The 23,809-nt window shown below is 36.1% G+C and overlaps 1 protein-coding gene and 1 pseudogene across 1 annotated transcript in view; one reads left to right on the top strand and one right to left on the bottom strand.

Annotated features, from left to right (window-relative positions):
• The window catches only part of LOC105864053 (mitochondrial adenyl nucleotide antiporter SLC25A24-like), an 87,024-nt gene that overhangs the window by 56,971 nt on the left and 6,244 nt on the right, over positions 1-23,809 (top strand). Inside the window, exons 5-7 of the mRNA XM_012751704.3 lie at positions 854-1,012; positions 11,359-11,511; positions 23,653-23,760. Of these exons, the coding sequence (XP_012607158.1) occupies positions 854-1,012; positions 11,359-11,511; positions 23,653-23,760 (420 nt within the window). The remainder of the gene's footprint in view (positions 1-853; positions 1,013-11,358; positions 11,512-23,652; positions 23,761-23,809) is intronic.
• LOC109729947 (ER membrane protein complex subunit 5 pseudogene) lies at positions 9,458-9,970 on the bottom strand (annotated as a pseudogene).

Raw genomic sequence — 23,809 nt, 5'->3', positions numbered from 1 at the left:
GCTTACTTTTCAGCAGAGTTAACTAATTAACTTAATTAACTAATCAATTAAGATTTTGCCAAGTATTAGAGAGGAACCCATGGAAAGAGCTGAGGAGAAATGTTCTAGGCAGAAGTACAAAGGCTTTGGGGTGGGAAGGTGCTTGGAAAGAGGAACACAAATGGAATGAATAAATCAAGATGGGAAGACTAAGAAGCAGAGAAGTGACTTGTCCACCATGATTGACAAGTGGTGGAACATAGATCCCCTGAGTCCAGTTTGGCACTCTTTCAGTGAATCACATTGCCTCAACATTTAGAAAAAATGGTTAGTCTTAGCAAAAAGTATGTATGATTGCTGAAAATTAAGTGAAATGCAAAACTTGTTAGAGCATAGATTGTTTAAAAAGAAAATTGACATTTGAAGAAAGAGTTAATACAAATAATGAAATTAATCAGTGCATGTAAGATGCTACTCTTGATTTTTGACTTAGGTTTAAGTGCATAATAGAGTTTGAGGGAATTTGAAATAAGGCAGGGAAAATGTATTAAGCATTTATTCCATATCTAGTGTGTGGCAGACATTGTAGTGGGTGACTAGGACATGATCGTGTGCTCAGGGTTTACATTTTTCATGGAGGAGATTATCTACATAGTTTAGAATTTGGTTTTACATTAAATCTGTGTATAAATGTGTTATAAAAGTCACTTGGTGTAGTACTAGTGTTAAGAAAATGATCAATCTTTAGTAATAGGTGACATATGAAAAAAAAACACCTTTGGATTTTTGGTTCTTGTAAAATAGTTATCCTTTTAATTTATCAAGTGTTTACACTTTTCTTTATTGTTTAATTCTTTTCCCCCCCACTTATCAGGTAATTGACATAGGAGAGAGTATATCTATTCCAGATGACTTTACCGAACACGAAAAGCAGTCTGGAGACTGGTGGAAGCGTTTGGTGGCAGCAGGAATAGCTAGTGCGATCGCACGAACATGCACAGCACCTTTTGAGCGCTTGAGAGTCATGTTGCAGGTAGTTTGCATGCTTTACCTCCCCTTAGGAGTTAAAGTAACTTGAAAAGTCGTTGGCAGTTTTCAAAAATTTTTTTAAATGTTTTGGCACATTTTATACTACTTCACATTAAAATGTTACATTTTTCTGAGAATGTAAATTCTGTTATTTTCAATATTAAAAGATTTTTAAATTTTCTTAAAGATGCTCTTATGCTATTCAAATTAAATTTTATTTGAAATAGTAATAGAACCACTCTATTAGAAGTTTTTTTAGAAACTTAACTAAATCCATGAGAGAAGTGATAAGACATCATTAAACGCTTTATTGGTTATCGCTAACCCCGATACCAACATAATAGCATGGCTCTACTCTACTGTTTAAGTACTGAGAATACTTTTAATAGGTTTAAAATAAGTTACTTAGAGTATATTATTATATGTTGTCCAATTACCTTTATTTCAATGACTAATATATTGTTGATAGTAGTTATAAAATAGTCCATGGCCTATTCTCTTAAGTATCATAATTAAAATCCACAATTAAAATTTGATATTTGCTGAATGCTTTCTCTGAAAAGATATAAAAATTAATAATGCACAATTGAGTGAATTTAAATTTTTGATTAAACTTACATACCTAGGTGTTTTACTGTCTTTTTTTTTGTCACCCAATATTTGGTGACATTTTGGTAATGGATTATGAATAGTTATTATTATATAATGTGAATTGTGTAAAAACTATAATGATACATATTTAAGAACTATTTATAGTTCAACCTCATTCTGAAAAAAAATTTGACTAATCTTAATTAAAAACTAAATTTATATAAATATGTCATTTTTGGAAAATAAAGGCTATTAGAAGGATAGACTTTGGGGAGAAAAGGGCTTCATTTATTCATTCCACACATGTATTAGGTATTTTAATAGGCGTTATGGACTATGGTATTGTGTTAGAGTAGTTTTTGTCCTCAGAGAATTTATAGTTTATCCAGGAAAATAGATAATTACGCAAGTAATAATAAAATGTGATATAAGTACTATATGCCCAGACAAGTGATACACACAGTACTATGGGACCACCAAGGAGAAGTAAATACCATTTCCTCTCTGCCTGTTATTTCTCGCATAAATATTGGTGGTATCTTGGTCAATGTATCCAGTGGAGATGACCTTTAATTTAATGGGCTAGTATAGGTAACACACTTTGAGGCATAAGACAGTAAGACAAATAACCCACCATCCTTCTCCATGTTTGATTTCATGTGTAACCTATATTCTCTTGAGTCAAGTGACTAAATTCAGTCATTTGTTAGGAAAGAGCAGGAATTGAAAGTCCTCAATTGCAGGTAGAAATAGAAAACTCAGCTTCATAACTAGGCCTGTTAGAAAATTTAAAGTAAGCTGTAAAAGAAGTAGATACAAAGTACAGTACTACACAGAGATGGAGACATATAGGGAGATGAAAAAGATGGGAAAGGAACCAAGAGGAGAAATAGATAATGTATTTGTTGTGCGCCCTTCATATGCTAGGTGCTAGAAATACAAAGATGAAAAAGCATATTTCTTATACTCTAAGACCTTAAGAGACATAAACAATATAACTGTGTGGTGATGATGATGATACTGAAAACAATAATTGTGACTTAATATAATTGTACATAATTGCTATGTGCAAAATAGAAAAGTATGTATATGGGTATTTTAGGGACAGAGGGTAGGGATGATCAGTTCTCTGAGGGGATAAAAATGGGTCAGTGGATTAGGGAGAGGGGAAAGTTTGGAGCAAAGAAGGGGAGATGGAAAGAGTGAAAAAGGAGAAAGGGGTAAAGGAGCTGGATAGTAGAAAGAAGGAGGAAGACAATGGGAGATAGAAAGATAGAGAAGAAAAGGAAAATAGAGAAGAAATGGGAAAGAAGAGGAAGAAAGATGATAGATGAAAAATTAGAAATGGGGAGAGATGAGTGATATAATGAGGAGTTAGAGGAAGGAAATGAGGGAGGGAGGGAAGGAAGAAAGGAGCTTCTGCCATTTTATGCTATTATAGATTGGATCTCATGGCTTTCTTTTATGTATATATTTGACAGTGAAATGGGTTCCTTAGGACTTGCCATCTTTATTGATAGTGGGATTACTGTGTGATCTTCACACAACTGGAAAGGAATTCTGTAAAATAGAGAAGGACATATGTGTCGTGTGGTCAGAGGTAGCTTAATGTTGTTGTTTTTTTTTAATTATTTTTTTTATTTTGGCATATTATGGGGCTACAGATTTTAAGGTTTCAATAAATGCCCATTTCCCCCCCTCCCCCCAAAAGTCTGAGTCTCCATCATGACCATCCCCCAGATGGTGCACATCTCACTCACTATGTATGTATATACCCGCCCCCCTCCCCCCTCCCACCTGCCCAATACCCTATTACTGTAGCACCTATGTGTCCACTTAGGTGGTACTCAGTTAATACCAGTTTGCTGGAGAATATATCTGGTGCTTGTTTTTCCATTCTTGGGATACTTCACTTAGTAGTATGGGTTCCAGCTCTAACCAGGAAAATATAAGGTGTGCTATATCACCATTGTTTCGTAGAGCTGAATAGTACTCCATGGTGTACATATACCACATTTTATTAATCCATTCTTTGATTGATGGGCACTTGGGCTGTTTCCACAGCCTTGCAATTATGTATTGTGCTGCTATAAACATTCGAGTGCAGGTGTCTTTTTTGTAGAGTGTCACTGGATTATTTGGGTAGATGCCCAGCAATGGGATTGCTGGATCAAATGGTAGATTCACTTGTATCGCTTTAAGGTATCTCCATATTGCTTTCCACAGAGGTTGAACTAGTTTGCAGTCCCACCAGCAGTGTAGGAGTGTTCCTCTCTCTCCGCAACCACGCCAGCATTTATTGTTTGGAGATTTTTTGATAAAGGCCATTCTCACTGGGGTTAAGTAATATCTCATTGTGGTTTTGATTTGCATTTCCCTGATGATTAGAGATGTTGAGCATTTCTTCATATGTTTGTTGGCCATTCTTCTGTCTTCTTTAGAAAAATTTCTGTTCAAGTCCTTTGCCCACTTTTTAATGGGGTTATTTGATTTTTTCTTCTTAATTTTCGTGAGTTCTAAGTATATTCTAGTTATCAGTCCCTTATCGGATGCATAGGATGCAAAAATGTTCTCCCATTCTGTAGGTTGTCTGTTTACTTTCATGACTATTTCTTTGGCTGTGCAGAAGCTTTGTAGTTTGATCATGTCCCATTTATTTATTTTTGTTGCTGCTGTGATTGCCTTTGGGGACTTCTTCATAAACTCTTTGCCCAGGCCGATGTCTAGGAGAGTGTTTCCAACTTTTTCCTCTAGAGTTCTAATAGTTTCATATCTTAGGTTTAAGTCTGTTATCCAGCCTGAGTTGGTTTTTGTGAGAGGTGAAAGGTGTGGGTCCTGTTTTAGCCTTCTACAGGTGGCTATCCAGTTTTCCCAGCACCATTTATTGAAGAGGGATTCTTTTCCCCAGCGTATGTTTTTGTCTGCTTTGTCAAAGATGAGATGGCTATATGAGGATGGTTTTATATCAGGATTCTCACATCTGTTCCACTGGTCAATATTCCTGTTTTTGTGCCAATACCATATTGTTTTAATTACTACAGCTTTGTAGTATAGTTTGATATCTGGCATATTAATGCCTCCCATTTTGTTTTTGTTGCCTAGAATTGCTCTTGATATTCGGGGTCTTCTTTGGTTCCATACGAAGCGTAAAATTATTTTTTCTATATCTGTGAAGAATGCTGATGGGATTTTAATAGGTATTGCATTGAATCTGTAGATCAGTTTGGGTAGTATAGACATTTTGATGATATTGAGTCTGCCGATCCACGAGCATGGTATGGATTTCCATCTGTTTACATCCTCTGCTATTTCCTTCCTCAGTGTTTCATAGTTCTCCCTGTAGAGGTCTTTTACCTCTTTGGTTAAATATATTCCTAGGTACTTTAATTTCTTTGTTGCTATTGTGAAGGGAATTGAGTCTTTGATTTGGTTCTCAATTAGATTGTTGTTGGCGTATATGAATGCCTCTGATTTCTGTGTATTAACTTTGTATCCTGAGACTTTACTAAATTCATTGATCAGTTCCAGGAGTTTCTTGGTTGAATCCTTGGGGTTTTCTAGATACAATATCATATCATCAGCAAACAGTGAAAGTTTGATCTCTTCTGCCCCTATTTGGATACCTTTGATTCCATTTTCCTGTCTGATTGCTGTAGCCAAGACTTCCAGCACTATGTTGGTCAGAAGTGGAGATAGTGGGCAGCCTTGTCTGGTTCCAGTTCTAAGTGGGAATGATTTCAATCTTTCCCCATTCAGTATGATGTTGGCTATGGGTCTGTCATATATGGCTTGTATCATTTTTAGGTATGTCCCTTCTATGCCTATTTTCTTAAGTGTTCGTATCATGAAAGGGTGTTGAATTTTGTCAAAAGCTTTTTCTGCATCTATTGAAAGAATCATGTGGTCTTTGTTTTTGCTTCTGTTTATGTGGTGAATTGCATTGATAGATTTACGTATGTTGAACCATCCCTGCATCCCTGGGATGAAGCTTAATGTTTTTAACAGCAAGAACTTTGCAGTCAGAGAGTCCTGGGTATGAAAACGCTTTTGATACTTTATAACTCTAGGCAAGTCATTTGATCACTCCCAGTTTCCCAATTGGGTGTTTAAATGGGGATCCTAATACCAGAGTTATTTTAAAGAATTAAGAAAGATTTTATAAGGTGCTTATAGCATAATATTTGGCATATAGTACTAAAAAAATGAAGGCTATCATTTTTATACAGAAATAAGATAAATAAATAACACTGTTACTATTTTGTCAAAGCCACATTAAGAAGTTTCTGTAGTTATTTGTGCTTTTAAATTTGTATAGAGCAAATATGTGCCTACTAAGAAAATCTGGGAAATAGAAAAGTGGAGAGTAGAAAATTATCTTCTTACCACCCAAAATGATCTATTAATACTACCGTCTTATTTTTTAAAAAATATTTTTATATAGTAGTGATTACTTTAAAATACATATATATCTTCTGTTTATTGTTTTTGTGATTAACAGTATAACATGGGCATATTTTCATGTTACTTCATATTCTTTTTTTTTTTTTTTTTTTTTCTTTTTTGAGACAGTCTCACTCTGTTGCCCGGGCTAGAGTGCTATGGCGTCACCCTAGCTCATAGCAACCTCAAACTCCTGGGCAAAAAGCAATCCTGCTGCCTCAGCCTCCCAAGTAGCTGGGACTACAGCTATGTGCCACCATGCCCACCTAATTTTTTACATATATATTTTTAGTTGGCCAGTTAATTTCTTTCTATTTATAGTAGAGATGGGGTATTGATTGCTCTTTTTCAGGCTAGTTTTGAATTCTTTTTTTTTTTTTTTTTCAGGGTGAGACAATCATTTATTTATTGGACAGAGCAAGGTCATTTAGAGAGGAAACATATCCAAAACAATGTGTTTAGCTTGGTGTTATAGGCATCGATGCTCGCAACAAACAACACTACTCAATACATCATGGAAACAGGCCACGTACCACCAGGAAGATGCTGTCATGCCATTCAGAAATAAGCCACAATGATTAGGAGACAATCATTAGGGAGTTACAGAGCATAATAGTCTCTAGTTCACTGATCTGCATGTTCTACAGCTGGGCCATTAGCCCATAGTATTTGCCTGGTTCCTTGGTTAAAAGTGAGTCTTCCTGTATTTGAGAGAGCTCTGATTGGTACACACTTCTAAATGTCACTGAAATCATGTAAACTGCAAGGTTAACTAGCTCAAATCACTATATGTTTTGAACTACCCTAGGCAGTAACGGACTTTCGTAGTACTGCAAATAAAATTCTGTACTTAGTACATTTAGCAGTGCTATAATGCACCCAAATCACTTTTAGTCCTATGGTACATACTTCAAAAAGACAGCAGAAATTCGCTGGAGTCGATTAAAAAAAAATTTGTGGAGCTCACCTGGTATACAAGCTGCTAACAAAGGTAGACAGAGTTGACAACTACTGTGTCAATTACCTGCCAAATTATTTGGCATCATTTTTAGCAGGACTTTCTTTCCTGACCAGGCAGGCAAAGATTTCATTAACCATTCTAAAGATTGGCCATTTTTGTTTGTTTGTTTTTTAGAGACGGAGTCTCATTATGTTGCCCAGGCTGGTCTTGAGCTCCTGGCCTTAAGCGACTCTCCTACCTCAACCTTCTAAATAGCTGGGAGGATAGGTGCAAACCACCACCTCTGGCTCAAGCAAAATATAATATTATGAATGCTTGGCTACAAGGAAAAATTATGCAGCATAAGATTAACTGAGAAACCTGTTAGGTATCTGGCTCTCCCTCCTTAAATCTATTGATTTTACCAACCACTCCCTTTCATAGCAATAAGTGTTCTCAAGATGAGAAGAATTTCTCACTCCACACAGAAAACCTATTTGGGAAGCAATTCACAGAAGACCGGATGTTATAGAATTTTGTTTATATGAAGTGATCACAGTAGGCAAACCTACAGAGACAGAAGTAAGATTAGTGGTTGCCAGGGGCTGGAGGGTGGGAGGAAAGAAGAGGTGACTGCTAAGGGGATGGGGCTTCTTCTTGGGGTAATGTTCTAAAATTGATTGTGGTTATAGTTGTATAACTTTGTGAACATTCTGAAAATCACTGAATTGCACCCTTTAATTGGGTGAATTATAGCTCAGTAACATCATCACAAATACATATTAGGAAAGGAAGACAACCCCAAAAAAGAAAACAGGAGGCTCTTCCAAAATCAAGTCATACCTAAGGAAATGGTACACAAGCCTGATGGAAGGAGCATGTTTTTCACACACTATTTTGATCATCGTCACTTTAACCCCTGATTTCATATTTTTAACTCATTTCTAAATCATTTCAGGTTATTAGCAAATGTCTAACTTTGTTCTCATTAGAGAGCAGAGTCAGTGTTCTACAACAGACTGGGTTGGTAAAACAAAACAAAACAAAACTAAACAACAATAAAAATCCAATGACAAAATAATCTTGTGCTTTCGGGCTATGTGTTATCTGGCAGAATACAAGAGCTGAGGTTCCTTTCTAATGGGAAAAAATGCCATCAAGTATAAGGGCATCTTATGACTCTTTTGTGCCTAAAGCACATTTCCTTTTCAAACCTGCATACAATTATTCCCTTTACACCTATACAGTTCAACAAAAGCAATGTTTTTATACCTGTACAATTTAACAAAAGCAATGTTCTCTACAAGGAAATGTTCAGCTTCCTGCAGCTTTCTAGCTCAAAGAGCTAGCCACATTTCCCTGAAACTAAAATTACTGTTTCAAAAAAAATTCAACTCTAGATCCTCATCCTCACTTTCACTTCAGCACCATATAGTGAAGATGGAAAACTCTAAGCCTGCTATAAATCAGAAGCTACAAAATAATTTCTTAAATGACCATAATTTTCTAAAAAATTAAATATATCAGTTCCAAATATTTAGAACATATTTGGCCCAATTCCTTGAAGTCTTCCTTTAGATTAATGAAAAATTTCCTTATTTTCACTGATTCACTAGTTCAGTATGAAATAAACCAACAAAGACTTTGAATAAGTTAAACTGGCTAATGACAAGTAATCAGTTTTCCTCAGTGATTACCATTCTTTTACATAGGCAGGATAATGAAATCACAAATGGTCTTTTGGTCTATCTCCAACTACTTTTACACTACATAATCAATTAGGGAAAATTTTTACAGATAAATGAAGAAGCACAGGTAGCTTTACAGCAAGTTGAGCTTGTTAAATATACTTGTTACGACAAAGAATTTCTGACACAAAATTACCCACTGCACACAGAATCTCTGAAGTGATGAAACAAGACAGCTGACGTAAGAAGTTATACAGGAGTGGGATTGGGTGAGAAGTCATGGATAAATTAAAAGCTGGCAAGTATCTGCCAAAGCAGAGCCACTTTTAGGGGACACAAGAAAAACCGATAAATCACCATTTTGGTCTCATTAGAGAAGTCCATATGTTGAGAAATGAAGACCATTTTGCCATAATTCATGCTGCAAAATGCAGTAGTCACATAGTATTTCCAAAAGGATTCTAAAAACTGTAGTGCAAAAGAAAAGAAATCTAAGAAAATAATCACAAAAACCACCGTTTTCCAAGGAAATGTGTTCAAAACAGTGGCTTTTACAAAGGACATAACTTTGTTTTAAATGAAAAAAAAATTCTCTATATGAAAGACCAAAGACTCATTCCACGGATAACTTATACTGCATTAATGATTTGATTAACAGTGTATAAACAAGGGCCATAGTTTTTTTTTAATTAGGTCTGAAAGATAAGTATAAATACTGATGGGAGGAGGGAGTGTTTTATACCCCAAACTCCAATATTCCAGCTCTATGTCCTGTCCTGTTATCATAATTTGTAAAAATCTTAACGACGCAGTGATTCGAGTTTTCGTAACTTCAACGATGTGTTAGAGGACAATGCATCTTGGTTTGAAGAATTTGTTGAATCTGAAGGCTGGAACAGTACTCAACCACGATGATTAAATACATAAAAGGATGGGTGATTCCTTAATGTATCAAATGTCTTATTTTTTAGTTCTGAAGTGGCATCCATATCTTTAAACTCCCCTGCAATATGAACTATACCATAACAGGTAACTGCAAAGGCCAGAAGCGTCTGAAGAACTATATCTATTGACAGTGATTCATCTTCCTTTTCTGTTAATTGCATATATGAACGATCTCCTACTGTCTGTTCAATTCTCAAGTAGCTTTCTTGTTTGCATGAAGGCTAATCTGACTCTAACACTACCTTTAACCAGTCATTTCCTCATGCTGAGCAGCGGAAAAGGCGGCGTGGGCTAGGGCAAAGAGGCCAATGCCCACCAGCCCCTTCCATAGCGACGGCGCCATGATTCTGAAGGAGCTGCAGCCCGACCAAAAAAAAAAAATGGTTTTGAATTCTTGACCTTGAGCTATCCGCCCACCTTGGCCTCCCAGAGTGCTAGGATTACAGGCTTGAGCCACTGCGCCAGGCCTACTTTATATTCTTTAAGTACAATTTTTAATGGCTTTGTTGTATTTCGAATAGATGTGTCATAATTTATCAATTTTTCCTATACTTAGACATGTTGGTGGTTTTTGATCTCCTTTTAAGGAAATTTTTTTGTAATTTTATGATATATACCATTGTTTATAAATGTTTTATATTTAATATTACTTGTTCAAAAGAATTCCTAGAAGTTTAAGTAATGATATGAACATTTTTAAGGCTGTATATATATTGCTAAATTGTTTTCTAGATTTTTTCTACCCACAGGAGATGAGAATGCCCATTTTGCCTTGCTCTTTCATTATTTTTCTCTTTTAGACAGGAGGGCATTTTATTAGTGTTTTAATGTTCACCTTCTTAAAATTAACATTTTTCTTATTATAAAATAATACATCAGAAAAATGAGAAAACACAGAAAAGCACAAAGGAAGACATTAAAATGACCTATAATCCTCGTGTATTAGTTTACTAGGGATGCTATTACAAAGTACCACAAACTGACTGGCTTAAATAAATTTATTGTCTCATAGTCTGGAGACTAGAAGTCCAAAATCAAGGTGTTGGCAGGGGTGACTTCTTCTTAGGACTGTGAGAAAGAATCTGTTCCAGGTCTCTCTCTTTAACTTGTTGATGGCAGTCTTCTCTCTCTGTCTCTTCACATTGTCTTCCCTCTGTCTGTGTCATGTCTCTGTGTCCGAATTTCCCCTTTTTATAAAGCTGCCAGTCATATTAGATTAGGGTCCACCCTAATGGCCTCACTTTAACTTGATTATCTCTGTAAAGACCGTCTCCAAATTAGGTCACATTCTCAGGGAATGAGGGGTCAGGACTTCAACATACGAATTTTGAGGGACACATTTCAGCCCATAACACCTTGCTACCAGTAGTATCCACTGTTCAAAGATTGATGTATTTTCATCCATACTTTTTTCAGTGAATATTTCAATGTACTCTTTAACAGTCTTGTAATATTTTGGTAGCATCAACACATCTTATGCTGAAATTCTCTGGTTACTTGTTAAATAGTTATTTCTGTTTTCCTTAAGTTATTTTTTCTTTGTTATGTTACATTAATTAACATATGTATTTAGAGATAAGAAAAATTAATATATCAGTTTTATCTGTCTCTGGAGAAAAACTTAGGTGGTGTTGAAAATCTTGAATTTATACATTTATGTATATATATTTTATTAGCAATAAGCAATACTCATGCCACAATGCCTGTAAAATGAAAAAAATAAATGAATTTGCTATTCATTTTTAGGTTCATAGTTTAAAGACAAGGAAAATGAGATTGACTAGTGTGGTTGAGCAGATGATAAAAGAAGGAGGAATTTTTTCTCTTTGGCGAGGAAATGGTGTAAATATTTTTAAAATTGCACCAGAGACAGCACTCAAGGTTGGGGCCTATGAACAGGTAAAATAATATTGTCTGTGGAATTTTAAACAGAAATCAACTTTTAAATTTAATTTCAAAAAATTTAGACTTCCATGAAATAGAAAACTGGAGTGTGCACAAGCAATAGTTGTCAATGTAAATATTGGCGACTTTATTCTTACTAATTGATTATTTTTGTGTTTTCATATTGCTATTATTTATAAGAAGTTCCATGAATTACATTATATTATCATAACTGATGTGTATTAGTTCTTTTAATGTCAATGTTAGAATAGGGGAAGACTTTACAAAACATTTCATCACATTGGGTTCTCTTTTGAACAATTTGAATGTTTTATAGAGATTTCAGTTCATTTGTTAATGAATAGAGGATCAATCTCTTAGTTTTGTCAAGTGATGAACAGATTAAAAATATGAAGTGAATTTTAAAATTTGTTAATTTGATTTAGGATTTTACTTTTGCTTAAACAATTCACATTGAGAGATATATCTATTTTCAAATATTATAAGTCATATGAGTCCAAAAGTACTCTGTGTACCTCTCAAGTTTTCCATTTTCACTCTAAGTCTTGTAATAATTCTCTTTTCTTTAAACATTTTTATAGCATATAGAATTAAAGTGATTCTTTTGTAGGATCTTATTTATAAAGTCACAGGACCTCAAAATTTTAAGAAAATATAAAATATTGATAATATCCTTTTTCAACTCAAACAGCTGAAAAAAAACTAGATAAATAAATAGGACACTGGACTTAGTTGTAATGCACATCTTAAAAACATACATCTCTTACTTAAATGAGAATTAGCTTATACTTGTGCAACAAGTATTTATTTTATCAACAAGTGTTTCTTGAGCACCTAATGTGTTCCAAACCCCTTTCTAGGTCATTAAGATGTCTCAGCAAATGAAACAGGAAAAAACCAAAAAACAAAAACCAACTAAAACCAACTAAACAACAACAACAACAAAACCCCACCTTCTTCTCAAGAAATTTATATTAGAATATAGGTAGGAGGAAACACTGACCAAACAAGTAAATATATGGTATGTTAGGTTATGACAATGGATATGGGGAAAATAGAGGAGAGAAATTGGAGATAGAAATTGACAACTCTTTCAAGGAGTTTTACTGTGAAGAGTAGAGGGGAGATGTGGTGGTAACTGGAAAGGGTGTCAGATCAAGAGAATGTTTTTCTAGAAATGGCAAAAGCAATGCTTGTATGCTTAGGGGAATGATCCAGTAGAGAGGGGACCATTGGTAATATAGGAAAGAGAGGAAAGTATTAGTAGAGGATTATCCTTGAATCTTTAAGTGGGTGAGAGTAGATGGGAACTAATGCTCATGGAAGGGTGTGGCTTTGGCAAAGCACTTCATCCATAGTTACAGGAGAGGTGCTAATAAGTGAACACAGGTGCAGTAGATTTTTGGCAGTTTTCTCCCTAGTGCTTAATTTCTTCAGTGCAATGAAAAGCAAGGATATACTAGAGGTTTGGAGAAAGAGAAGAAGGTATGAAATAGTCTTTTAGGAGAATGGGAAAGCAAATGGATTGAGGAAATGAAATAAGATTGCTGGCAGCAAGGGTCCGGTTGAAGTTAGCAGTTATGAGTTTAAAGTGGTATCAGGTAGCATGTGGATCTACAACATCTTTTTTTCAATAGGTTTTGAATTTTGGTGGTTTCGTAGATTCAGATATTTATTGTGTACCTACCATGTGCTAGATCTCATACTGAGAGTCTGGGGATACTTTCTCTGCCCTTCTGGATTTTACATTCTATCAAAACTCGCTGTTGAAATTTAAGGTGTATTTTCTCTAAAAAATGACCTGAGCCCTGACTCATCAATATGCCATTCTCACTTCTTTATAGTGACATACTTAGGCATAAAGGACACTGCAAGCAAATACACTGTTCATTACTAACTAGGACTTTGGCTTCAAATTTCTTTCTAGTCTGCAGCCCTGATGAGCTGGAGTGGGTCATAAGTAAGAAAAAAAGGACATCCTTTTCCCTACACAGTAGGAGACTTGACTAGAGATAGTCTTAAGTAGCCTGTTTCATACTTCTGCTCCCTTAGGCCCCATCCTGGTTCCTGCTCGCCTTTCCAAGGGCACACCATCTCGAGGGAGAAAAGAGAATGAAAGGAATGCCACACAAGATGTGAAAAAGAGAAGTTGTTCCTGCTCAGCATTATTTATAATCTCATTTGTTTTCTCACTAACTCAAAGCCCAACCTTCTTCTCTGGTTCACTCTGTTCTTGAGGACTCATTCTTTTTCTATAACCCACAGCAGAACATTTTATCATAGGAGTGGTGTTGTATGAAGTAAAGAAGCAAAATGAGTTATTGTATTTTACTTCTTGGACCCCATGTAAAGTCCTTATCCTAGCATTAAAACCTTCTGTAATTTATTCCTGTTTAACATGTCTAGTACTCCTACTGCTTGACAATATACTGCTTCAACTAAAAGAATCTTATTATACCATAATAAATTATACTTTTCCTGTCTCCTCAATTTTGCTGACATTTTCTCCTTCATTGGGTGACCATTTTCTCCATCTCACATATCTACATTCTTTCAAGAACCCAAGTCTTTACATTTCCTAATAAGTAACCTACCGTGGTGTCTCCTCTTTCTACCCTAGTATATTTAATGTCTTTACTACTTATATAAGCTAGAATTAGGTTCAGATGTATGTGGCAGAAAACCCTGAACTATAGTGATTAAAGTGAAATAGAAGTTTACTTCTTGATCACAAGAAGTCTGAGGATAGGGAGTTTAGGGCTGGTATGGAAGTGTCTTGAAGGTGAAAAGAAATTTACTTGTTCCAAATCCACTGTCTGCCATCTGTAGGGTATGGTCCTTGTCTTCATGAGTCAGGGATGGAACTGTAGCAATTTCACCTAAGTTCCAAGTAGCAACTAGGGGAAGAACTAAAGAAACACATTTCCCCTTCCATGCAGGACACTTCCCAAAAGTGACATATAGTACTTATGCTTATATATTATTAGCCCAAACTTGTACACATTAATACATTTAGTTGAATAGGAATCTAAGAATGTGGTTTTTAGCTGGGAAACAGTATGTACAACTGTAAATAAAGTTTTTATTTCTTAGGAAGAAAGGGAGAATGGATATTGGGACAGTACTAGCAGGCTCTGCCACTTAATCAGTTTGTACCTTTTTTTTTTAAAATATATGTTTTAAACTATGTCTTCCAGAAAAATAATATGATTCTTTAGGATAGAAACCACAGCATCATTCCCAGAATGGTGCCAGCACATTATCGAATGTTACTGAGTAAATGGCCTAGTGCTGTGATTTTATAGATATGAAAATTGAGGCAAGAAGGGATCAGTTACTTACTTGAATGGACACATTTAGTTGGTGATAGAGTCAGAGTTAGAATCTAATCTCTTGGTCCCAGTTCTTTAGGATTGGCCCCCAATCTTGGGACAATGGTTCTAATGTTATGTCAGAGTAGAGGTTCTCAATCAAAATGTTATGACATATTAGGGTGTGACTTAAATGAACTGAGGTTCATTATACATTATTATGAATAATAGTTAAATATCAAAAGTTGTGAGTGGTTTACTTAAAAGAGAGACTATATGGGGTAGTAGTTAAGGTCATGACTCTGGAGCCAGACTTTCTAAGTTCAAATCCTAGCTCCACCACTTGCTAGCTATATAACCTCTCTGCGCGTTAGTTTTCTTAAATTTTCCTTCACTTAAAATAGAGGGAATCATGGTTAGGATTGTTGTGGGAATTAATTGAATTAATACATAAATTAAGTGCTTAGAACAATATCTGACATCCATTTGTGAGCATTTGCTATTATTTTTAATAGATAAGACTATAAACTATTTTTATTATGATACTTGATTACAACTAGGAGAGAAAGGCAGACTTATAACTGGCATGCATGGAATTGTACATAAAACATATCCCGTGGAAATGCATGGCAAATGTGAATGTCATCTGTCATGCTGGAAAAAACAGTTAAGAATGTGTAAATAAAATAACTGAAATTTCAGACTGTGTTAGGGTCTGCAAAACCACCCCCAGGTTTAGTGATTCACTAGGAGGACTCACAAGACTCAGCATATAGTCACACTCATGGCTGTGTTTCCAGTGAAAGGATACAAAGCAACATTGGCAAAGAGAAAGGGCATATGGGGTGAACTCCAGAGGAAACCAGGTGTAAGCTCTCAAGATTCCTCTTCCAGTGGAGTCGCAAAGCATATGCTTAATTCCTCCAGCAATGAGTTGTGACAATACGTATGAAATGTCTATCAGGAAAGCCCATTAGAACTCAGTGCCCAAGGTTTTACTGGGGCTAGTCACATAAGTACCTTTTGCCTAGTATGTTCCAAATTTTTAGACTGCCAGAAAGAAAGCAGGTGTTTAGCATAAATTATGTTGTTTGCATATAGAGTTTAGGCACAGTGTCTCATTTGAAATCAGTGTGATGGGGAGCTCATAAAGTGAATTTGAGAGTGTTCCCTTTGGAGTTTTTGATTACTAATTAAGTCTCCTTATTTGTAATTGGTATGTGAAGGCTTTCTATTTCTTCTTGATTCAGTTTTGGTAGATTGTATTTTTCTAGCAATTTATCCATTTTGTGCAGGTTACCCAGTTTCTTGGTGAATAATTTTTCACTGTAGTCTCTTATAATCCTTATTTCTGTGATATCAATTGTGATGTTCCTTTCTCATTTTTAATTTTAGTTATTTGAGTCTTTCCTCTTTTTTTCCCTTAGTCCAGGTAAGGCTTTGTCAATTTTGTTTATCTTCAAAAAATCAACTCTTAGCTTTGTTGATTTCTTCTATTGCCTTTTTCTTCTCTATTTGATTTATTTCTGCTCTAATCATTTTTATTTCTTGATACTAGTTTTGGCCTTAGTTCTTTTGCTAGTTTCTTCAGGTGTAAGGTTAGGTTGTTTACTGGAAATCTTCTTTTTTAATCTAGCATTTATTACTATAAGCTTCTCTCTTCATACTGCTTTTTTGCTGCATCCCATAGTCAGACCCATACTGACTTCTCGTTTTATTTTATTATGGTCAAAAAAGATATTTGGAATGATTTCAGTGTTCTTAAATTTGTTAAGACTTTTTTTGTAACCTAACCATGTGATCTATACTGGAGAATGTTCCATGTATGCTTGAGAAGAATGAGTATTCTGTTGCTGCTGTTGTGTGGAAGGTTCTGTATACGTTTATTAGGTCTTATTTGTTATTCAAGTCAGCTGTTTCTTTAGTGATATTCTGTCTGGGTGGTCTGTCCATGATTGAAAGTGGGGTATTAAAATCCTTTACTATTATTGTGACGGTGTCTACTTTCCTAATCAGTTCTTTCAATATTTATTTATTTAGGTGCTCTGATGGTGGGTGCATGTATATTTATAATTGGTATATCCTTCTGTTCAATTGTCCCTTTTATGATTATATGCATTCTTTGTCTCTAGAGATAGTTTTTGATTTACTGTCTATTTTGTCTGATATAAGTCTAGCCACCCATGCTTTCTTTTGGTTACCGTTACCTGAAATGTCTTTTCCTATCCCTTAACTTTCAGCCTGTGTGTCTTTAAATATAAAAAGTGAGTCTCTTAAAGACAGTATATTGCTGGATCTTGTTATTGCATCCATTCAGCCACTGTATATCATTTGGTTGGTGAGTTTAATGGGTTTACATTTAAAGTAATTGTTGATAGGTGACTACTTACTATTGCCATTTTGTAAATAGTTTTCTGTCTGTTTTGCAGTTGTTTTCTTCCTCTCTTCCTCTCAATGCCATATTTTTTTATTATTTCATGATATTTTTTGTGGTGATTTGCTTTGATTATTTTCTCTTTATATTTTTGTATCTCTTACAGTTTTTTGTTTGTGGTTAGATGAAGACTTGCATAAAATATTTGTAATTTTAGTGATCTGTTTTAAGTTGATAACAATTTAACTTCAATCGCATGCAAAAATTCTATACATTAATCCTCTCTCCCACTTTGTGTTCCTCTAGTCAGAGTTTGCTTCTCTTTATGTTGTGTATCCATTAACAAATTTTTATCTTTTAACTTTTATATTAGAGTTAAAAGTAATTTATGCACCACCATTACAGTGTTAAATTAATCTGTATTTGTCTGCATATTTACGTTTATCATTGAGATTTATTCATACATATGCTTTCACATTGCTATTTAGAATATTTTATTTTTAATTTGAAGAACTCCTTTAAGTATTTTTTTGTAAGGTAGGTTTAGTTTTGTCAGACTCTCTCAGTTTTTGTTTTTTTGGTAAAGACTTTATCTCTCCTTCATTTTCAAAGGATAATTCTGCCAGGTGTAGAATCCTTGCTTGCAATTGTTTTCTCTCAGTTCTTTGACTATATCATTCCATATACTACTGTTCTATAGTTTTCAGCTGAGAAATTTGCTAAAAGTTTTACAAAAACTTTATATATGATGAGTTACTTTTCTTTTGCTGCTTTCAGAATTTTCTCTTTGTCCTTGACTTTTGGCAATTGATAAAGTATCTCAGTGTAATCCTCTTTGGGATGATCCTATTTGGGGAATCTTTGAGCTTCATGAACCTGGATATCTATTTCCCTCTCAAGATTTGGCAAGTTTTTAGCATTTCCTTTCCTTTCCCCTTTCCCTTTCCTTCCTTTACTTTTTTTCTCTTTTCTTTCTTTTTTCTTTTCTTTCTTAGTAACAGAGTTTTGTTCTGTTGCCCAGGCTGGAGTGCAATGGTGTGATCATAGTTCACTGCAGCCTCAAATTCCTGAGTTCAAGTGATCCTTCCACCTCAGCCTTCTGAATAGCTAGGACTGCAGGTGCATGCCACCATACCCAGCTAATTTTTTAAATTTTTGGTAGAGATAGGGTCTCACTATGTTGCCCAGGGTGGTTGAGCTCCTGTCCCTAAGTAATCCTCCTACCTCGGCCTCCCAAAGTACTGAGGTTATGGGCATGAGCCACCATATCCAGCCAATTATTTCTTCAAATAAGCTTTCTACCTCCTTTTCTCTCTCTTCCATGATGCATATATTGGTTTGCTTTATGGTGTCCCATAAATCCCATAGACTTTGTTTACTCTTTTCATTCTTTTTCCTTTTCTGGATAATTTCAAATGAATTGTCTTCAAGATTACCAATTCTTTCTTCTTGATTAAGTCTGCTGTTCAGGTTCTCTCTTGAATTTTTATTTCACTCATTGTCTTCTTCAGCTCCAAAACTTATTTTGGTTTTTTAAAAAAGGATTTCTATCTCTTTCTTAAACTTCCTGTTTTGTTCCTGTAATGTATTCCTGATTTCATTGAGTTATCTGTCTTTGTTGTCTTGTAGCTTGTTGAGCTTCTTTAAAATAATTACTTTGAATTCTTTTTTTTTGAGACAGAGTCTCACTTTGTTGCCCAGGCTAGAGTGAGTGCCGTGGCGTCAGCCTAGCTCACAGCAACCTCAATCTCCTGGGCTCAAGCAATCCTTCTGCCTCAGCCTCCTGAGTAGCTGGGACTACAAGCATGCGCCACCATGCCCAGCTAATTTTTCTATATATATTAGTTGACCAATTAATTTCTTTTTATTTATAGTAGAGACGGGGTCTCGCTCTTGCTCAGGTTGGTTTCAAACTCCTGAGCTCAAACAATCCGCCCACCTCAGCCTCCTAGAGAGCTAGGATTACAGACGTAAGCCACCGCGCCCGGCCTACTTTGAATTCTTTGTCAGGTTCTTTGTAGATCTCCATTTCTTTGGAGTCAGTTACTGGAAAACTATTGTGTTTCTTTGGTGATGTAATGGCTCCTTGATTTTTTTGTGTGTTCCTTGTAGCCTTGTGTTGGTGCCTGAACATTTGAAGGACGAGTCACCTCTTCCAGGCTTTACAGACTGGCTTTAGTGGAAAAAAGACTGTCACCTATGGATTAGTGCAAGGGTACTAGATAGGTGGAGTGTGGCAGTTCTGGCTGAAGGGAAGGTGCAGTGGCATAGAGTGTAGGCAGCTCTGTCAGATGAGGTCAGCATTACCACAGACTGCAGGAATCCTTTGTAGCCAAGGTTGTGGGTGTCTGCAGCAACAGTGAGAGTTGCTCAGGTCCTCAGTGGTGAAGGCTGCTTGGGTGCTTCTTCTCATCTTTCTCCCACAGGAAGAAGTTATAATCAAGGGATCACCCTTGATATTAGGGTCTTTCACCACTCACAGTGGTGCTGGTGTCCTTGTCCAGGGCAAACAGAACAGCGGTGGTGCTTGGGTATGAAGTGGTGCACACATAATGTCTGTGGAGTCAGGATCTGGGGTGCACGTGTGTGTGGAGCAGTGGTGGTACCAGTGTATGGGGTGCAGGCCTGAGTGGGGTGGTCACAGAGCTAGAGTCTGGGATATGTATGTGGTGGTGCCAGATGGGGCATGAGTCTGGCCTGGAAGGGGTGTGGTGGCAGTTCCTTCTGGGGGGAAGCAAAGTGGCATGTACTCCTGGCAGCTCTATCAATTGAGATAAGCATTAGCAAAGAATATGGAGGTCCTTAGAGGTTAAGGCTTCTAAGGTCTTCCTGCTCTCATTTTCCCTTGCCCCTAAGAAGGAAGTTGTGACCTAGGGGATGCCTCTTGGTCCTGAGCTATACACTGGACTAGGGGGTGGAGTGACAAAAGTAAAATGCTTCCTCTGTTTTTCTACATGTCCATCCTCGGCTTTAGGGTTCTACTGGGTTGCTGCAGCTGCTTCATTGTACTCTGGAGCCTCCCAAAGCTATTTTCATCAGTAGGTAATTGTGTAGTCATGGTTTTTGTGGGGGACAAGCATTGAGACCTTCCAATTGGACATCTTGCTGACATCTAGAAATCTTTTATTTCTTACATCTTCCTCAGCAATTCTGGGCACTGTTGTCTTCCACCTGGACTACTGCAGTAGACTACCAACTGATATCTTCATATATGTAATCCATTCTTCATACTGCCACCAGAGTTGTCTGTTAAAAATATAAATCTGGTTATGTTGTCTCTCTGCCTTATAACCCTCCAGTGGTCTCTTAATTTCTCTTGATTGCAAAGTCCAAAATCTTTATCTTGACTAACAAGGTACAAAATAATTTGGCCCCTGGCTCCTGACCTCTTCTCCAATCTCATTCTTCCTTGAAGTCAAACTGTCTTCCGTTCACTTATTCTAGTGCACTATGCTCCTTCCTGTTTCAGGACCTTCTCCCATGCTGTTTCCTTTGCCCAACAGGAAGGAATTTCAATCAATATTATTGTAACTGTTCTCAAGGCTATAAATGATATTTGTTACCACCTTTGGTATTATTTTGGCTGGTCCAAGTGTCTTGTTTGGTGGAGTAATACAGACTTTCATCCCTGAGGAATCCAAATTATACTTTGTCCTTTTCTGTCCTTTATTGCTACTGTTACCCTGCTCATTATCACTAACAGGCAGAAAAATACCGCTTATATGTAAGTACCCACTCATATATCCTTGGGCCTTTCCATTTCAGTGAAAGATAGCCTGACTTCTACCTGTCAGCATCTATAATCTATTTGCCTCGGGACTTTCTTCAACTTCTGAAACTTGTTCTGTTCCTGAAAATGACAAGATGGGAGTGATAGGGAATTAAAGCCCCTGGGAACAGCCTTTACTAGTGACTGATGGACATGGGTGGGATAATTCTGAGGTGTATGTTCCACATTAATTCCCAGAAGTCCTCAGCAAGATTAAGCCCCAGTTGCCTACAATGGCAACTTGCTTGGTACATAGTTTATGAGCTTCCACTATTCCCTCTTGCACATTCTTGTTACCCTACCAGTGTTTCTTAGGATCACCTTTAAAGCCTTGTTTCAGGGTCTTTTGAAGCAGGTTCTCTGTGCACTGGTTGCTCTACTACTTGCATGAGTCTTGGTGAGATAGAACACACAAGTTAAGTAAAGTAACTTTAATACTACAGACAGGAAGTAAAAGTTAACAGTAGCCTAAGATTCATGGTGCTCCAGTCCTCCAAAGCTCAGGAAAGTTACCCTGGGTGGATGGAGTCTTGGCTGTGTGTGTCCTACATCACACTGCAGGTGAAGGACACCGAAAGGCATTTATCTCTGGATTTTATACTAGGGGGCAACTTGGCATGCCAGTGTAAAGCATTGCAAGACATCCTGTTCTAGGAGGGATGGGGACCTAGCCCAGTCTGTTCTGGCTTGTTTCTCCTTATCTCAGGATATTGCATTTCTAGCACATTCTACAGTTATTATTGAGAACTATAAGCAAGAAAGGGGAGAAGAGCTGGGTTGCCAAGGTCATCCAGGGACTTGTTTTATAAGCATTTGTTTCTGGGGGAACCTATATCAGACACCAGGAAATGGTTCAGTTCCAAATATAGACATACCTCATTTTATTATGATCCACTTTAATGTGCTTTGAAGATATTGCATTTTCTACAAATTGAAGGTTTGATGCAACCCTGCATTTAGCAAGTCTGTTGGCACCATTTTCCAACCGCATGTGCTCACTTACTGTCTCCATGCCACATTTTGGCAGTTCTTGGAGTATTTCAAACTTTATTATTATTATATCTGTTATGGTGGTCTGTAATCAGTGATTTTTGATGTTACCATTGTGAACATCTTATTTTTAAAGATAACCAAGCTCTTTAGTACAATCTTATTTCCTTATATTGGGGTACAGAAAGAGGGGCTTATACTAAATTTGAAGCCCCACATTTCTTGACTCTCAAGCCAAGCAAATAAAACTCTGTTAGCAGAGTTCTATTCCCTTCTAATTCCTGCATACTGGCCTTGGAGAAGACCCTGAAGCACAAAATTAAAAAATATGTATATTTTAGCCCATGTCTCATAGCTCTTGCTCTAAATAGCAAAAAGCAGGCAATACTGACCAACATTCTGAGATTTACAGCCAGTTTGCTTAGAACTTTAGGCTCAAAAAGCATATGGGCTACTTTCCAAATTATCACAAGAGACAGTTCTATCAAGCATTTCCATAAAACATTAAAAGGTCACCTTCTTAACCTGTAATGTCTGTGTCCTAACAAGAAAGCCAATGCCACATATTTTAGATTTTATTAATAGTTATGGTATCATCCTATATTCAGGAACCAATTTCTGTAGCTCATTATAAGCTATTGTATGTAGCAAAGAGATTCCAAAATATGGTAGCTTAAATAAGATGGAAGTAAGATGAGGGTTAACAGAATAGCTCTGCCATCTTCAAACATGGCTTCAAAGGTTATAACTGTCTTTGTCATTTCCCAGGTGGAGGAAAGGCAATCATTTTTTAAGGTAATGAATGTCTCAGAATTTTTACACCTAGCTTTCCCTCAGATCTCATTGGCCAAAATTAGTCACTTAGCCATACAACCTATTTGCAAAGGAGAGAAAGGAAATGTCATCTGTGGCTGAGTCAATCCTGTTACTAAAAGGAAGAAGAAAATGGAGACTAGGAACAGATAGCAGTCTCTGCCACATTAACTGTAGCAGAGTTAGTTCATAAAGAGTAGCCAAATTATAGACCACAATAAAAGGCAATCAGGAACTATCCTGCTTAACAGATGGCAAGAGAATATGCTTGCTAGAGCTATCTTGAATCCCAAATGAGTTTCTACTTTTAACCTCCATGAAACGTGACTTACTTTAGTTCCTGTGAAACCTGACCTTTATTTTTAGGAGTAGATTTCCATTTTCCTTTTTTCCACATGTGTTCTTGCAATAACCTACCTGTTACTTAAACTAACCAGAATAAACTGTTATCTGGTTTTGTTTTGTTTTTGATAAAAGAGCTTCTCACATTAAGTTACTATTCCTGATTATCCAGTAATCAAACAATATTAAGTATCTTCTACACATAAGGTGTGGTGCTAAAAAGAGATAAAGATACAATTTCTGTCCCCTTTGTGTCATTTGCATGACATATTCATAAATATGTTTAAGTGATTTAATGTTGCTAACTTATTCTGAAGGAAAAAAAAGGAAAAAGGAGACTAAATAGAGGGGATTTACTTATTATCTTAGATGATTAATTGCATAACAATTAAAAGCAGGTATTCTAGTAGGTTGTGCTAATATTGGGTATCTGTTATACTTTTAAACATAAGTTTATACTGCTAAGTCATAAACTTAGAAAAAATATAAATCTTGTTTCAGTAATATTATACATTTTAATATTTTTATTTATACAGTATAAGAAATGGCTTAGTTTTGATGGTACTCATGTAGGAATTCCTGAAAGATTTATATCTGGTTCATTGGCTGGTGTAACTGCCCAGACCTGTATTTACCCCATGGAGGTATGTATTATTATAAAATTTTAAGTGAAGTCATGCTTTTAGTGCAAAT

Source organism: Microcebus murinus, chromosome 2, assembly GCF_040939455.1.
Source record: "Microcebus murinus isolate Inina chromosome 2, M.murinus_Inina_mat1.0, whole genome shotgun sequence".
In the NCBI taxonomy this organism is placed as follows: Eukaryota; Metazoa; Chordata; class Mammalia; order Primates; family Cheirogaleidae; genus Microcebus; species Microcebus murinus.
This window is presented reverse-complemented; position numbering and strand designations above follow the sequence as displayed.